Raw genomic sequence first — 16,902 nt, 5'->3', positions numbered from 1 at the left:
ATTCCATCTGAGAATAATATTAATAGTTGCCATTTAGCAAGTCCCTTGCATTAGCAGGGGGCTTTTGTGTACTTAGAACTCTCTTGTTTGTTAAGACAAATTCCTAATTTAAACTGCCCTAAGCAAAAAGGAGAATTATTTGGAAGGATCCTGTTGTGTCTTGTTCTGAAGGAAGTTAAACAGCCTGATGGTGGGAAGAGTAGTATCTCAGCCAGGCTTGTCAGAGAGCTAAAGCCCAGGACTGGAATAGAGCTCTGTGTGGCTCTGGGTCTTTCTTTGTGTTGGCTTCATCTGTCGTGGAGATGAGCTTCTTCCCTTTCCTTGGGCTCTCTGTTGCTCTTTAACTTAGTCTTGTATCTTGGGGCTCCCACCACCAAAGGGTTTAACTCTCTTTCCCAATTCTAGTTCTGGAAGAAAAACAAGAAAACTTCCACTTGCCCAACTTGGATCTGGTATGCCCCTTGGCTAGTGGACTTTATAAGAATATAAGAGAAGATCTGAAGGAAAAGAATACTGGGTCAGTAATTCTAAAGATGGTGACTACCTAACTCTGTGATCCTTTCTAACAAAAAGTCTTATTTCTGTTTCAGGAATTATGAAACTACCCTCCTAAAGATGAAATAACTTGTCAGAGATCAGAGTTAAATGGCAGAACCAGGCCATCCTGGTCTGCTGGCTCAAAAATTCTTGCTTTTAACGAGTATGTCAGAGAAATCAGCAAATACACACAGAAGTGGAAAATAGAATTGATAGCAGAGTGGTGGAAAGAATCTAATTTTTCCTTTGAGTAACTTTGAGTACTAGCACATTATTTTTTTCAAAGAACAATTTAAAGTCATACCAGTTCTGAAAATGAACAATCTTTCTTCCTTCCTGCAGTGGCAGGAAATTAGATTTCTGTTTAAAATCTCTGAAAGAGTATGGGTGTACAGGATAAAGGCAATATAATTCTCTGACACACCAAACTGCAAAATAGATGCATCTTAGGGCCAGAGGGGATGTTTATTTCTCAAAGCATTTTCATTGCATCACAGGCCTTCTGTCTGCACCAGTGGAAGACAACAGATCTGAGGTGGGGGAGGGGGCAGGGCAGGGAACCAAGGGAAAGAAGAAAGCAATGGAGTCTGTGCCAAGCTCCCCTACTGCTTGTCATCTATGAACATGACCTACTGTGACTCTGAGAGCTTGTTCAGCATCTTCTTCAGGAGGCAAGGGAGGTTAAGAGTCACAGTTGTAGTTAACTGGCACAGAAATACGTGGATATTGTAATTGATTTTGCTTAGTCTTGGAGGCTAACTTAGTGGGTTACCTTTGCATCTCCTGATTATAGACTTTGAGTTACTGAAGAGGACGATTACAGCTACCTGCTCCCTAATAATACCCTCAGAGGCAGACAGATTATGGCCAGTGCTCCAGGAAGACCAGAAACTTGGGGTGGATTGAATGCAGACATTTTGGGGCAGTTAGTTCTGTTTTTAATCCATATCCAGCTTGGAATGGGAAAGTAGCCACATTTTATTTTAAAAAGTGTCTAGGGACTGTGCCAGAATCTTTTTTTTTTTTTGGTGCTGAGACTTGAACTCAGGACCTTGTACTTGCTAGGCAGGCACTTGTGCCACTGAGCTAGAGCCCAAGCCCTGTGCCAGAATCTTTCAGTACATTTTTTTTCATTTTTTTTTTTTGTTTGTTTGTTTTTCTTCCAGTACCAGGAATCAAACTCACGACCTTGCGCTTGCCAGGCAGGCGCTGTGCCGCTGAGCTGAATCCCCAGCCCCTCAGTACATTTTCTGATTAACCAAGTAGTATTGTAGTATCTTTTAAAAACAAAATCTTATTCTTTTATAGGTCTTATGATTCTTCCAATGACAAAATGCTCTTCTGCCTGTTACTGATTATTAGAGGTTAGATATCAAATATTAAGATGTGTTTTGAGAACGGACTTGCTTGATAGAGTCAGTATTTCATAGGAACCTTTTGACTCTGAAAAATGAGTTATATTAAATTTCACCAACTTTAGTATGTTGTTATAACAAGTAGAAATATTCCAGCCTGAAAAAAAAAATCTGGCAGACTGTTTATCTTTCTTAAAGTCTATGAAATGCAAGATTGTGTGAGTCTTATTTGTTTGTTGGAAGAAAAAAGTATCTGTAGTAGAGACAGTTCTGGTGGGAGGCCAGACTGAGAATAAGAGAGGACTCTCAGAAAGTAGGAATACTTTCTTTGAGAAAGAGTTACACACACTTCACACTTGGATCTAAGCACAGAACTTGGCCCTTTCTGCTTTCCTCTCTGAGTGTAGTGTGTTTAGGGTACTGGCTGCAATCCCATCATCATAACATGACATGACCTGCAACATCACAGAATCCCACACAAGTCACACTCAAGAAGGTTGGTACTTTCTAGGGGTCAGTTGCTTGCAAGGCCTCTGGTACTTTTTCACACCATGACCCAGCAGTTTTCAGAATCCTCTGGCAGGTTTCGAATTACAGTGTCTTGGTCAGTAGACTCCGTATTTGTCATGTCAATAGTGATGGGAAGGGTGGTGTGCCGGGCATGGTGATGCATGGCTGTAATCCTAGCACTGGGCAGGCTGAGGACGCAGGATCGAGAGTTGGAGGCTAGGGAGTGGTAGGTGTCAGCATACCTCATTTAGAGCAGTAGTCTTAGCACTGCCACTTATGTGTACCCTGGGATATTTTTAATCAGTCGGCAAAGAATTGTATTTTAAATGTGGTCTGGCTTTGTGTATATGCTATAGGTAAGGTGACCATATAATTTACCAGCAGAGTAGTTTCAAAAGAGGGAGCTATTAATAACTATACTGAAACTGTAGCCATACACTAGGACAGTCCAGGCTAAACCAGAGTGAATAGTGCCTTAACTGTGATGTACATGAGAAAGCCATTGGTGTCCTTGCTTCACACTCTAAAGCATACACATGACCATATCATACAGCTAACACTTTCACATTAACAATGGAAGAACCTTATTTTCAAAAGTCTTCTTCTGTAATTATCCCATTATACCCTCCTCCTACAGTTCCTCCCCTCTACTAGTATGTAAAAGACATATACAAGCACCTCTTGTTTTTTAAAAAGTCCTCCATTTACCCCATCTTTTGCCCTACTTTTTTGTCTTCTCACCGCAAAAACTTACTGGAAAAATACTCAATACTAGGGGTCAACAAACTTTTTCTGAGGGCCTATAGTAAATATTTCAGTCTTAATGTACCATATAGTCTATATCTCAACCATGCTTCGCTGTCATTTTATGAGAAAGTAGCCATAGATAATACCTAAATGAATAAGTTAGGTTGTGATACCCCCTCAAAAATAACACAACTCCATTACTGGCACAGACAGATAGCAGATTGGATTTGGCCTGCTGGGTGTCAGTTGCTGGCCCCTTCTCTATAGCATTGTCTTCACTTTATCCTGTCACTGCTGTCCACTTTCATTCCTCCACCTCCACTGAAACTGCTCGGGTCAAGATCATCAGCAACTTCCCTGTAGTCACTGGCAACACTGTGACTTAATCTTATATGAACTGTTCACAGCGTGAGACATGATCACTCTTGTCCTCATTTAAACACTTTTGTTTGGCCTCTGTAACATCTTAGTCCTTGGAGTCCTTGGTTTTCTGTCATGTGGGCAGTGGTTTTTATCTTTTGCATTTTTGCTTTCTCCATTTCTTTTAGACTTCTGAATGTTGAACATCCAAGAGCTCATCCCTGACCCTCTTCTCTTCCCTGTTATATGGGGTATATTTAGTACATGCCTGTTGGATGAGTGAATGAGTGAAGGATTGAATGAAATGCTGACTGGTGTGGCTGGCACTCTAACTGCCAAGGAATTCAGAGCACTGCCTCAGCTATGGGTCATTTTCAGTCATAGGACCATGAAGTACTTGTGTTTTGCATGTGTGTAGCTTTAGCACCCTTCATACTCGTCTCCTATTGCAGCGTCTCCTCACAGAAGATACTGTAGGTTGTAATACTTTTAATGTGTAACATCCGTCTTGGTAGGTTTTTATTTCTGTAGAAACATTTGGCTCAAGGTTAGCGTCAAGTGTAACTTTCTGACTTCATTTCACTGGTTTTCAAGTAGGACACTATAAATGTCATTAAGAATTGCCACAATTCTTGAGTTCTTACACACAGTTTTGTTTTGGGAGAGAGTGCCGAATCCTAACCACTAGACCACCAGGGAGCGACCACAGTTTTGTTTTGGGATGAGGGGGGTATTTTTTGTTTTTTTGATAGTCTTTTGGAACTTCCAGATCCAGAGCTTCCCAAACTATAGCTAGGTTAGAATACCTCTGTCTCTTTATAGACTTTGAAGGTTACTGTGTATGTACATATGCACATGTGCACACACCCATACACACAGATGTGCATGTTGTTTATTGTCAACAACAGCACATACAGTAATCACCAAAACAGAGGGAAAGAGTTTAGTTTTTAAACTAACTTCATGATGTAGATTGGCAAGCATACTATTTGCCTATATCTGAATGCTGGATTCCATTTCTCTACTAGTTTGGGTTTTGTGTTTTTTGTTTTGTTTTTTTTTAGTACCAGAAATTGAACTCAGGACCTCACACTTGCCAGGCAGGCACTGTGCCACTGAGCTATATCCCCGGCCCTTACTCTCTACTAGTTTGGTACAATAAAATTGTCAGTTTAAGTATAATGTATCAAAAGAACTTTATGATAATTATCTTCTGGAGCTGGAATTTATTATAGTGTAGTGACTGGTGCTGTCTTGTATGACTTCTTATTTTTCATTTATTTCTCTAACTCTAGGCACTTGAAGAGGCCCAGAAAGCTATTCAGCAACTGTTTGGCAAAATCAAAGATATCAAAGACAAAGCAGAAAAATCAGAGCAAATGGTGAGTTTAGGTTTCTTCCTCACTTTTTTTGTACCAAAAAAGGAAGTCAACTTCTCACCCACTCATAGTAATTAATGGACTTTTTTCTTCCACTTCCTGCCAACCACAACCGTCCGTGTCTCTCAGGCAATCCTCTGTGAGTGTGTTCCACATTAACTCAAGGGGAGCTGCTAGACAAGGGTGACTCACCATCCCTGCTGTCCTACATTTGCAGTCCTGTGTTTAAATAGGAAAAGTTTTCTCCCCCAACCCCCCAAATACTTTACTAGCATTTTGGATGCCTTCCTCTAGCATTTGTTTATTTCACATATTTCTCAATTAAGATACATGACATGTAACTTGGTAGCACACTAAAAATCGGCCCTGGGTCTGGATGGTAGGATCTACCCTGACTGTGGTACATGCATACGGTTTTGATTAAGTTTTCACTCTACAAATTTGTGGCCCCTGGGGATGTTCTCAGTAGGTCACCCTGCTGACCAGAAATCCAGCATTCATCACTACTACCTCATGGGAGGCTCTGGGATGTGCGAGCTGCTAAGCTGAAATTTTGGGTAATATAATGCTTCCAGTTTCCTCAACTATAAAAGAAGAATGTTAGTGTCTACCTCAAAGGGTGTTGTGAAAATTAAATGTATAGAGAGTACTGAGCAGAGCACTAGGGATTTATATTTGTAGTCATTCTCCAAGGATGCCCTACATTCAGCACCAGCCAGGAGTAGATGGTGAGTGATTATCAAGTGACGCTATCCGATGTGACTTTTGCTGGAGTTTATTATACTCAGGTTTTACTCATCATTAACTTCACAATTCTAAACTTCTGGACGGCATTCCCTCTCCATCCTGGGTGTGGGGGTGTGCAATGGCAGTTCTAAGAAGCTGCCTCTAAACTTATTAGTTGACTTATGTAAAAGAAATTTTCATTCCTGGACAGTGTTACGTTAAAGGGGAGAGGAAGCAGTGACGTGAGATCTGGTGTTTGTTAAGCTCTTTCAGTGGGCCAGACAGGGTGCCAGATCCTTCTTCCTCCTGATGACCCTATGGACTAGGTTTTAGTATCAATATTTTTATGATTATCTATTATCTATTTTATAGATGAGGAAACTGAGAGTTGGTGAGGCTAAGAAACTTAGCCTATGACACAGAGTTGGTAATTCATAGAGCTGAGATTTAGCCTGAGATCTAGCTGACTCCAGCCAAACCCACCATAGCGCCTTCTGTCATTTTTTTCTTTTTTCTTTTTTTTTCTATGACCATGAATAATAGTTACAGTAAATTAACTATGAGTAATCTGTTTTGTAGAATAGTCTGCTCTTGTAGAATATAGCACCTCTTAAATGTTCTACCATTAAAGGTTTTTTTGAGGAATAGCAAGTAGTTTGATTTGTCTAGAGTAGCATAGGATATGTGATGAAACATATGTGGTGGGAGATCTGAGAAAGAAAAAGACCAGCGATCTGGTGCAGAGCAGTGAGGGCATGTGTGAGGGACAGAGTAGAGGGACAAGATCTTAGGATACAGCACAGGAAGAGTATTCAAGATTTGGCTGATGAATGAGAAGAAGCATAGATGACTGACTTTAAACACAGTAGTGGCAAAAGCTCTAATGTTAGGACTGAAGCTGTTGAACCAGAAAGAGGCACAGGGATTTTTCTGTAGGAAATAGGATGAGGATATAATTGTTGGAAGTGGGTGATCAGATTATGGAGCCAAATTTTATCTTTTACGCCTCTCCTGATCTTTTTTTTGCTCCAAACCCAATTATTCAGTAAAGTAGTGGTAGATTCTTAACCTTTTTTTTTTTTTTTTAATATAATGAAAATAGAAGTAATTAGATAGCCTGAGGGTTATGAGTGAAGGTAGACTTGATGAGGCATTCCCTGAGAAAGAGAATTTTTACTGCTTAGACCCAGGGCAAGCTTGCTGTTTTGTGGGTATGGAATGAAGTTGTGCCAATCATAGTCCTTATTTTACCCAAGTCGTCAGGCTCTGAAAAATCAGGTTACATCAACTAACTCCCTATTGGATTTTGCACTTCAAGGGTGGATGCATGTATAGTGACTAGAATATTTGGGCCTAGGGTCCAGGGCACTTCCTTCCAGTTGTCATAGTGCCTGGGAAACCAAACTGCTATTAAAGTTTCTTGATCATCATAGACTCAGGATAGTGGAAGAGTTCACCTAAAGAGTATCAGTAAGGTTTAGGGCTTTTCCATCTTCTCTACTGAATCCACTTTTCCAGTGATTGAAATATAGCTGCATTCCCAGATGGACTTTTGTTCTCTTGGGCCTACTGAGCAAAATTGTCAGAATGTTACTCCTCACATTATCTTCTCACTCCAAGAAGATTGCATCTCCCTCTTATGGTATTGTATGTTAAGTTTATGTTACAGGAATTACATTTTGATCTTCTTGAGATTTGAGGGAAGGTTTTTGTTTGCTAGAGGCTGGGTAATAGCAAAGACCATCTCAGTACAGTTAGCTGACTAATATCCGTTTTGTGCTGAGTCCTGTAGCATGAGTGGCAGAAGGCACACTTTTCAGACCTTATTCCAGAGGGCCTTCTTCACTACTACATTGCTATTTGGATCATTCCACTGAGAGTGAAAAATAAATGTTAATTTATTTCTCACACCTGAGAATTTTGTAACCTTAGGTAAAGTCTGAAGAAATAGCAGAATTAAACATAAAGGGGTTGATTGGAAATTAAGTTAATTTTGCATTGTGAGAACATTTGTGTTTTCTCCAGGGGTTAATCTGAGGCTTTTTTCTTGCTTCATGTATATTATTTTCATGTGGAGCTACTTGTAGAAAGATATGTATTATTCTTATTCTTCCTCTTTTTTCTTCTCTTGTTTTCAATATTTAGGTTAAGGAAATCACCCGCGACATTAAGCAGCTAGATCATGCCAAACGCCACCTGACCACCTCCATCACAACACTGAACCACCTGCACATGCTGGCAGGCGGCGTTGATTCCCTCGAGTAAGTAACGTAAACTTGGAGTTTGGGGCCCATAGTAAGGAAATCCATTACATAAAGAAAACAGCTTCATAAGTCTTTTCCCAGCCAGCCTTACCATCCTGCCCCACTTTCAGTAGATTGGCTGCAAGTGTGCAGTCACTTTCTGCATATGCCCTCTGGCATTCAGAATTTTAAAACGTGAGGTACAGATGATCCAAGGAGGACCCAGAGAGCCCATGAGAATGATTGCAAGAGTTCGGATCATTTATAGGTGTTAGATCTATGCCATTAAGGCAGGCAAAGTGAGTCAGGCCCAGGGTTACTCTACACAGCCTCTCCAAGTTTTCTGCTTCTGTTGGGCTGAGTTGCACTGCCACAGAACAAACCATTTAGAAACAGAGTTTTGATGTATCATTCAACCCAACTTTTTAAAAAACCAATTTTTTCAAAGATAGTTGCTTTTTACTTGGCTTATAAAGAGAATGATACCTAACCACATTAGAAGTGCTATTAAAAGAAGGAGCTGGTTATTTGCTATAAAGAAGCAACCCAGCAGCATTTCCAGTTTGCCTCTGTATAAGGCTGAGAATTTCCTTACACAGGTTTTAGGCTGAAAATTCCCCTTGACTCAGCCTCAGTGTAGTTCTGGATGTTGACAGAGAGGATCGTCACAGAAAAGTTAATTCAGTATCCAAAGTCTTGGGGTGGTGGGAGTGGGAGAAGGTACTGAAGGTAAAGGAAGAGGAACAGACTCCTTCCTGAGCTCTCCTGGGCATAGTCTGGGTGTCAGGGGATCCCTGGTCCATTCCTCTACAGGAAGTGATCAGGCAGGGCAGCAGGCCGGTGGAACTGGAATAGCAGCCTCCTTTATCCTTCCTGCAGGCTGTCAGTGTTAGCAGGCCTCGTAGCAATATAACACCTTGACTTGAACTTGATCCTATCTTTTCAAATGCCTCAGAAGGGAAGTTATAAATTATACACTTAATGTAGAAGCTCGGCCATAATACTTTGTACTTCCTTGCTATGTGTAGCTGTTGATTTTATCAGCATCTTTTGTTTAAGCTTCATTAACCTTAGCATCAGGAAAAGTGGACATCTCTGACTGAGTTTTTATCATAAGGTTAAACGTACAGATTTGATTTGACATGTGACAATGTATATAAATGTCCCTTACATTCTAGAAAGGTGGTTTGGTTTGCGCGTATGCTACGGTCCTCAGTTAAATCTCTACCCCTGTTCTCTGTTGGAAGCCTGATAATCCTGTAATATATAACCTTCCCAGATTCCTCTTCCCCACCCATAAGAATCCATCACTCACATTCTTTTGTACACCGCATGGCACATAACCTATGCTGTACTTCTATACAGAACTTAATTCATTCTACTCGCTATTAGATAGATGTATACCTGACTTACCACATGCTGTCACCTTGAGGATTTGAATCAGGTCCCCCTACCCAGTGCACAGCACCATTCATATTTAGTCCTTGGTAAGTGTTTATTAAAGCAAATTCATGTCTGCTTCAGAGCTGGAGTAAGTTATTACACATCTGTATCTTTTGTGCTTAGTATTTTGCTAGTTTTCTTCTTGTTTCCCTGCAGAGCCATGACCAGACGCAGACAGTATGGAGAAGTTGCTAATCTCCTTCAGGGTGTAATGAATGTTCTGGAGCATTTCCACAAGTATATGGGAATTCCACAGATCCGGCAGCTTTCTGAAAGGTACAATGTTGTTGGAGAAGATCACATTCCCCTAAGAAGAGGTGGTCCTACGAAGGGCTTAAGCCCTGAGCTCACTGTAGAATCTTATTGTTAGAAGCAACCTCTGATGTTATCTACTCTAATGCTGTTTGATGCAGGGATCCCCTACAATGTCCTGAGCCTCGCTTCTGAAGATCCCCATGTCAGATAGCTGCTTTTGTATATATGCACAACTCTCAGCTATCTCAGTCATTTCCATGTAACAAATCACCACAGAATTCGTTGGCTAAAAACAATTACTTTGCTCATGAAAATTGAACTGGCTCATTATGCATTAAAAGAACCAAAAAAGAAAAAAAAAAGAAATCCTGCATCTCTGCTCAATGCAGCATCAACCGAAGCAGCTTTCAGAGGGGCTAGAAGCCGGGGCTATAGCTCAGCAGTACAAGTACCTGCCTGACAAGTGCAAGGTCCTGAGCTTGATTCCTGGTACCAGAGGGGCTAGAAGAGCCCTTGGCTCATTATCTGGGCTGGCACATTGGTGTTTGCTGTCAGCTGGGAGCTCAACCAGCTGTGGACTGGAGGTCTCTGGTTGACCTCCATGGATTACTTGGGCTTCCTCATGGTGAGGTGCCTGGGTTCCAAAAGATTTGACCTTGGAAGTTACATAGCATAATTTCTGCTGTAATCACAAAACTGCCAAGATTCAAGAAGGAAGAATATCAAAGTGACATTGGTAAAAAGAGCATATGGGAAGGGATGTATTGCTATGGCAATCTTTAGAAAATACATTGTGCCAGTAGAACATTAGATATGGCAAAATGGTGACTTTCACTCAAACCTTATTTTTTCCATCCTACCGCTGTTCAGTTTTTAACCTCAGATTCAAATCCAATGGAAAGAAAGGCCGGTGCTTAGACATTAGGAAGATAATGATTTGAAAGGAAAGTTGGATGCAGTGGATTCAGTGCCTTTTCTATTAGAAATAGTAGCAGGGAGAACACTATGAAGGTGGAGATCGCCATGATTGACAAATCCTAATCTTTCTTAAAGCAGAGACGTGAAGGAGTAGCCTTTAGCAGTGTTGTTTTCAATTCTGCCTTCTTAGCATGGTCTGATACCTATAAGCTTCATTTTTTCCTGTTTATTTTTAATTATATAAGAAATAAATTTATACTTTTTAAATTTAAAAAGTAACATAAGGTAACACTTTAGTTCCCTTCAGCTACGCTTGAAATCCCATTGCTCTTCCTAGAGGTAATGACTATTACCAATTTAATGGATGTCCCCCCAGATCCATCTAGACTTTTACATAAATTTGTAGTTCTAGTGTGCAATTTTATTTTGCTTAGTATTATTTTTAATAGATGCTTTCACACCATATGTTTAATTTTGAAACTTTGTTTTCAACCTAGTGATGAATTTTAGAGATTTTTTTTATCAGTTTTTATAGACCTACCTCTTTCCATGCATAGAATTTCATAATATAACACATCACAGATTATTTAACCATTTTCAAAATGTTAGCTTATTTGTTTTTAAAATACACTCCTTTTTGCACATATGCAAATATTTCTGTAGGGTAGATTCTGGATTGTAGGGTTGTATACATTTACAATTTTAATGACTACTGCCCATTTGTTCTCCAGATTTTTTTTGTATATTTCTAGTGCCATCTGTGTAGTACATGAGTACCTAGCCTCAATAACTTTTCTCTCTAGCCTCAATAACTTTTGATACTGTCAGTTTTCATTTTTATCAATCTGATGTAAGAAAAAAATATTTGCTTCCTTTATTTGCATTTCCTTGGTAAGTAGTGAAATTAGTATTCTTTTTAATTGATGATTAGCTCTTTATATTTTTCTCTGTGAATATCTGCTTTTATCCTTCATCTGTTTTTCCCCCCTTGGTCTGTCTGTATATTGAGTTGTTCATCGCTTTCCTATTGATTTATAGGAATTCTTTCTATATTTTAGATATTAATACTGTCTCAGATATGGGTAGATCTTGCCTACCAAACTAGGCAGATCTTTGGCTAACTTTTCAATTTCTCCTTTAATGATTGGTCATATTTCCTACTTTTAAGAAAATTTTAAAGTTGTAACAAAATTTATTATTCTAACCATTTTTGTTTGTTTAGTGCCTAGGATTGAACCCCTGGCTTTATGAAGGCAAAACATGTGCTTTGCCACTTACCTTGCCCTGTGTTAACTATCTTTAAATATATAACTCAGTGGTATTAAGTACATTCATAATGTTCAAATATCACCATTACCTATTTTGAGATCTTTTTCATCATCCCAAACAGATTAGGTACACATTAAATAATGTTACCATATTTTCCTCTCCCTAGACCCTGGTAACTAACCTCTGTTCTACTTTCCATCCCTGCATTTTCCTGTTCTTGCTAGCTCATATAAATAGAATCAAATAGTATTTGTCTTTTTGTGTCTGGCTTATTTCACTTAACATATTTTTGAGGCTCATCGATGTATCAGCACCTCATTTCTTTTTAAGGCTGAATACTCCTTGTACGTGGATACCACCTTTTGTTTGTCCATTTATCTGTTGATTGATATTTGGCTGTTTTCATCTTTTGTCTATTGTGTGAGAGAATATGCAGATGTGTTGTTTGGTATTCATTGTTTACTAAAACCCTGAAGCTAATCTGAATCTTGTTCCTTTATAAGATGACCAGTTTTTGTCTAGTTTTCTTTTGTTCTAGAAGCATTTGAGATTTGGGGTTGAGGAAGTCAGGAATTTTGTTAAGACATGGGTCTTTTTTGTGTGTGTATGTTGCTCTGCTTTTATTATAGGCTTAATCTGAAACTTTTTGAGTTTCTTAAGTCCTAAGAAATTGTTCTTTTTTATTGCTTTCTTTGAGTAGTCTGTCATTTGTTCTGTGCGTTCTCTCCATGCATAATTTCTCTCCATGCAAAATTCCTATTACATGAATATCGGAACTCCTAAATCTGCTACCATGTTGGTATATATGCTTTCCATCTCTTTGTCCTTTTAGGCTGTTTTCCAAAAGAATTCCTGAACTCAGTCTTCCTGTTGTAATTTACTCTGCACTGGTGTTCATTCTGCTATTTGGCCCAGCTGTTGATTTTTCATGTAATAATCCAACTTTGTAATTTTGAGACATCTAGCTGATTATTTTTTTATGGGCATAATATCCACTGAAATCTCTCAGAAAATGTAAATTGTATATATCTAAAAGCCATGAGTTGATTGTTCTTTTTCTCTGTCCTTCTGTATACAAAGTCTTCCATTTATTAAACATGTTGACTCTCTTAGAGTTAGCATTTTTTGAATGATTCTTAGCTCTTTGGTGATTCTTAGCTGAAAGCCCTTTGTATTTTTTTATTTTTATTTTTAATTTTTTAAAATTAATTTCTGTCTTTTTAAGACAGAGTTTCACTATGTAGTGTAGGCTGGCCTTAATCTTATTTTGTATCCCAGCTGGCTTCAAACTCACAGCCATCTTCCTGCCTCAGCCTCCCAAGTGCTGGGATTACAGGCATGCGCCACCACATCCAGCCCCAAAGCCCTTTTTATTTTTGACATTCTCTGTTAATCTGGTCAGGAATGCTTTTTTGTGGTACCTATTAGTAGGGGAGTCATGGAGTGTGCTGCTCGGCTAAGTGTACCACAGACAGCTCTTTGGGCATGGAGCTGGAGCTCCAGGAGCTGATGGCTAACCAGCTACCTACTTATTTATTGCAAAGTGCCAACTCTGCAATTAAACCTGAATACTGTGGTTTTAGTTTAGAAAAAAAAAAAAAAGCCTTACTCCCAGGTGGGTGTGCCAGGGTCTGATCTTTTGACTTCAGAAGTTCCCTGACCTTGGATGTTGTCAGGCCCTCTGGCCCCCACTAAGGTTCTCAGACCAAGGGCCTACACCCAATGCTTCACTGAGCATTCAAGGTGAGGATGTAGCTATAGATACTGACTTAAACACTTATTCCCCTGAGATCCCCTTCTGCTCCTGGTATTTACCACCTTCATGGCTCTTTTTTTTTTTTTTTTTTTTTGGTGCCAGGGAATTGAACTCAGGACCTTGCATTTAACCAGGCAGACGCTTGTGTTACTGAGCTATGTCCCTGGCCCTTTTTTTGGCTGTTATTTTTGAGAAGCATTTTTAGGTGTTGATTGTCTTCTTTACTGTTGTCCTCTGAGGGAGTCATCAGAGTGTCGTCTATTTCTTGCCTGATTCTGGACTTTTATTCAGGTATTTTCATTTTTTCTGAGAATCTCAGGCAGGAAGAGGAAGTTACAGTGTGTGCTCATTATGCCATCTTATAGTGGAAATGCCAAGGAACTACTAAGGAATGTCAGAATGGAGCTTGGCAGACTACTAAGGAAATCACCACCCTTCCCCTCATCCATTCTAACCCTTTCACACTTAGAGCTGGCTGATTGCCATATCAGACTGGGAATGTGAAGCAGCCAAGAAAGCCCATGAATAGGACTTTATGAGCTGCCAGAAAGAAGGAGGTCTGGATGGAGAAGGCAGATACCCACTCAGTGGGTAGGGAAGAGGGGAAGGCAGTGTTGCCTATACCTACTCTCATGATGATCAGACTTGATCCATTTTCCCACTATTCTGCTCATTCCCTTATGTACCTAAAAGACATCTGTTATACACCTTCTATTCCTAGGCCAGTAGTGACAAACCTGTGGTATGTGTGCCACAGCAGGCATGAAGATCCCTCTGTGTCATAGTGCGAGCTAAGTCACTCTAATAGCTGAGCATCGGATAACATTTTTTTTTTTCTAAACTAAAATCGCAGTATTCAGGTTTAATTGCAGAGTTGGCACTTTGCAATAAATAAGTAGGTTGCAGGTTAGGCAGTTGGTCTCTAAAAGGTTTGCATTAATGTCCTAGACTCCGTGTGGAAGTGGTAAAGGCACAAAAATAAATATATACACTCTGCCCTCAAGTTCACTGTTTTTATGAAGAGAAGAAAGATACTAATAGAAAATTCCAGTGTAGCACAGATGCAACAAAGTGGTATTTGCTTAAAGGTACATATGGCGTCAGAAGAGGAATTGATAGATTGAATCTGGAGTTGAGGGTAGGGGTCACAGAAAGGTTCAGTTTTTCTTAAAAGAATGGGTAGGATCTTGCCACCAAGACAAGAAATGATGGAGAAGAACATTATGATGTTGTGGTACTTCAGCTGCATAGGTAGATAGGGTTGGAATTTACATGCCTTGCTAAAGAATTTATCTTTTTTTTGTGTGTGTGGTAGTGGTGGTGGTACTGAGGATTGAACCCAGGGCCTCATGAATGGTAGGCAAGCACTCTGCCACTGAGCTACAACCATCCCCTCACCTTTTTTTTTTTTCTGTTTTGAAGCATGATTTTGCTGAGTTGCTTAGATTGGCCTCAAACTTGGACTCCTGAGCAACCATGCTTCAGCCTCCTGAGCAACCATAACACCTTTGTTATTTTGTGTACAGTGAAAGGTGTTAAGTAGAGAGGAGCCAGATCTGATTTGTATTTTCTAAAAGTCTGGTGGATTATATTAGTAAAAGGTGGAAATTAGGAGAGTGCTGTAGACTAGAAAAAGTAAGAACTTCTGAGGGAAATATGTTTAGGTATTGATTATCAGTTGTTTGTATGGAAGGAATTGACAGCAGGAATATAACAGAACAGAATTTTATTTGTGAAAAGCAATGTAGGGATTTGATAAAGGTGCTAAGACCATTCAATGGGGGAAAAGACAGTCTTTACAAAAATAGTGCAGGATAAACTGGTTATCCACATGCAAAAGATTGAAGTTAGACCCTGACCTAGTACTATATAATAAAAAAAAAAAAAAAAACCTCAAAATGGATCCACGACTTAAATGTAAGACCTAAAGCTATAAAACTCTTAGAAGAAAACATAGGGCAAATCTTTACAACATTAGTTTGGTAATGACTTTTGGGATATGACACGAAAGGCATAAGCAATACAATAAAAAATGAATAGGGATTCATGTCCAGACTATACAGACAGCTCCTAAAACTAAACAACAAAAAAAAGAGTCCAATTCACAAAGGAGCTAAAGACTTGACTAGGCATTTCTCCAAAGAGGATAAACTGTGAAATCTAAAATCTATAGCTTTTTGAGTGCTGACGTGACACCCAAAAATGTATTTCAAAATCTGAAAAACTCTTTAAGTCGAAAATACTTCTGGTCCTATGACAAAGGACCAGAAGAGGGATATTCAACCTGTACTTTAAATCACCTCTAGATTTTATAACACTTCATACTATAAATGCTATGTAAATAGTTGTTGTATTGAATTGTTTAGGGAGTAATGACAAGGAAAAAAGTCTGTATGTGTTCAGTACAGAAACAGTTTTATGTAGGTAAATTTGTAGTGCTGGGGATCAAACTCAGGATCTCTAAATGTGAAGCATTTAGCTTGTACACTAAGCTATATCACCAGCCCCATCAAACACATTTTAAAAAAATTTTTGATCCACAGTTGTTTTAATCAACTGATGGAGAATCCATAGGGATCTGTGTTTGACTTTATATTTTAAGATTCTACATGTAAAAGACATTATACAGTTATTTTTCTATCCATGTATGATTTACTTCACTTAACATAATATCATCCAGTTTTAGCCATATTGTTGACAGTGGCAGGATCTCCTTTTAAAAAGTGAATAACATTCCATTGTATATATACATATGACCATAGTTTCTTTATCTCATTCATCTGTCAGTGAACAAGTTATTTTCCTGTCTTGGCTATTGCAAACAATCCTGCTATGATCATGGGAGAGCAGCTATCTCAATTAAGATGTGCTCATTTCTTTTTTTTTGGCTATATATCCACAAGAGGGTTGCAAGGTCATGTGGTAGTTTAATGTACAAATTTTTGAGGAAACTCCATAATATTTTCCATAATGGCTGGATCATTAACATTCCCACCAGTAGTGTACAAGTATTTTCATCTCCACATCTTTGCCAATGTTTACCATTTGTCTTTTTGATAATAGTCAACCTAATGAATATGAGTTGCATTTTCCTGATGGTTAAGTGATGTTGAAGCTTTTTTTAAAAAAATATATACCTTCATGTCTTTTGTATATCCTCTTTGGAAAAGTATCTATTGAGGTCCTTTGCCCATTTTTTAATTAGGCTGTTCATTTTTTTTTTTTTTTGCCATTATGTGAGTTCCTTATGTACTTTAAATATTAACTTTTTGACACATAATTTATTTATTTATTTTTTTTTAGGAAATTATCAATGGTTATTGTTTTACATATTGTTATCTACAAGATTGTTTCTCAGGAAAACAAATAGACAAATAATAGTGAGTTACAGACAAAAGTGGGAC

At 38.8% G+C, this 16,902-nt stretch overlaps 1 protein-coding gene across 1 annotated transcript in view; it reads left to right on the top strand.

The window, feature by feature from the left end:
• Nucleotides 1–16,902, top strand: part of Vps53 (vacuolar protein sorting 53 homolog (S. cerevisiae)) — a gene marked incomplete in the record, with an annotated part of 134,397 nt that overhangs the window by 29,764 nt on the left and 87,731 nt on the right. Inside the window, 3 exon segments of the mRNA XM_013503465.1 lie at nt 4,805–4,891; nt 7,760–7,875; nt 9,457–9,576. Of these exon segments, the coding sequence (XP_013358919.1) occupies nt 4,805–4,891; nt 7,760–7,875; nt 9,457–9,576 (323 nt within the window).

This window comes from Chinchilla lanigera, unplaced genomic scaffold (assembly GCF_000276665.1).
Source record: "Chinchilla lanigera isolate Chin_1 unplaced genomic scaffold, ChiLan1.0 scaffold00080, whole genome shotgun sequence".
In the NCBI taxonomy this organism is placed as follows: domain Eukaryota; kingdom Metazoa; phylum Chordata; class Mammalia; order Rodentia; family Chinchillidae; genus Chinchilla; species Chinchilla lanigera.
Note: the sequence above shows the minus strand (reverse complement) of the source record. Positions and strands in the feature narration are given on the sequence as shown.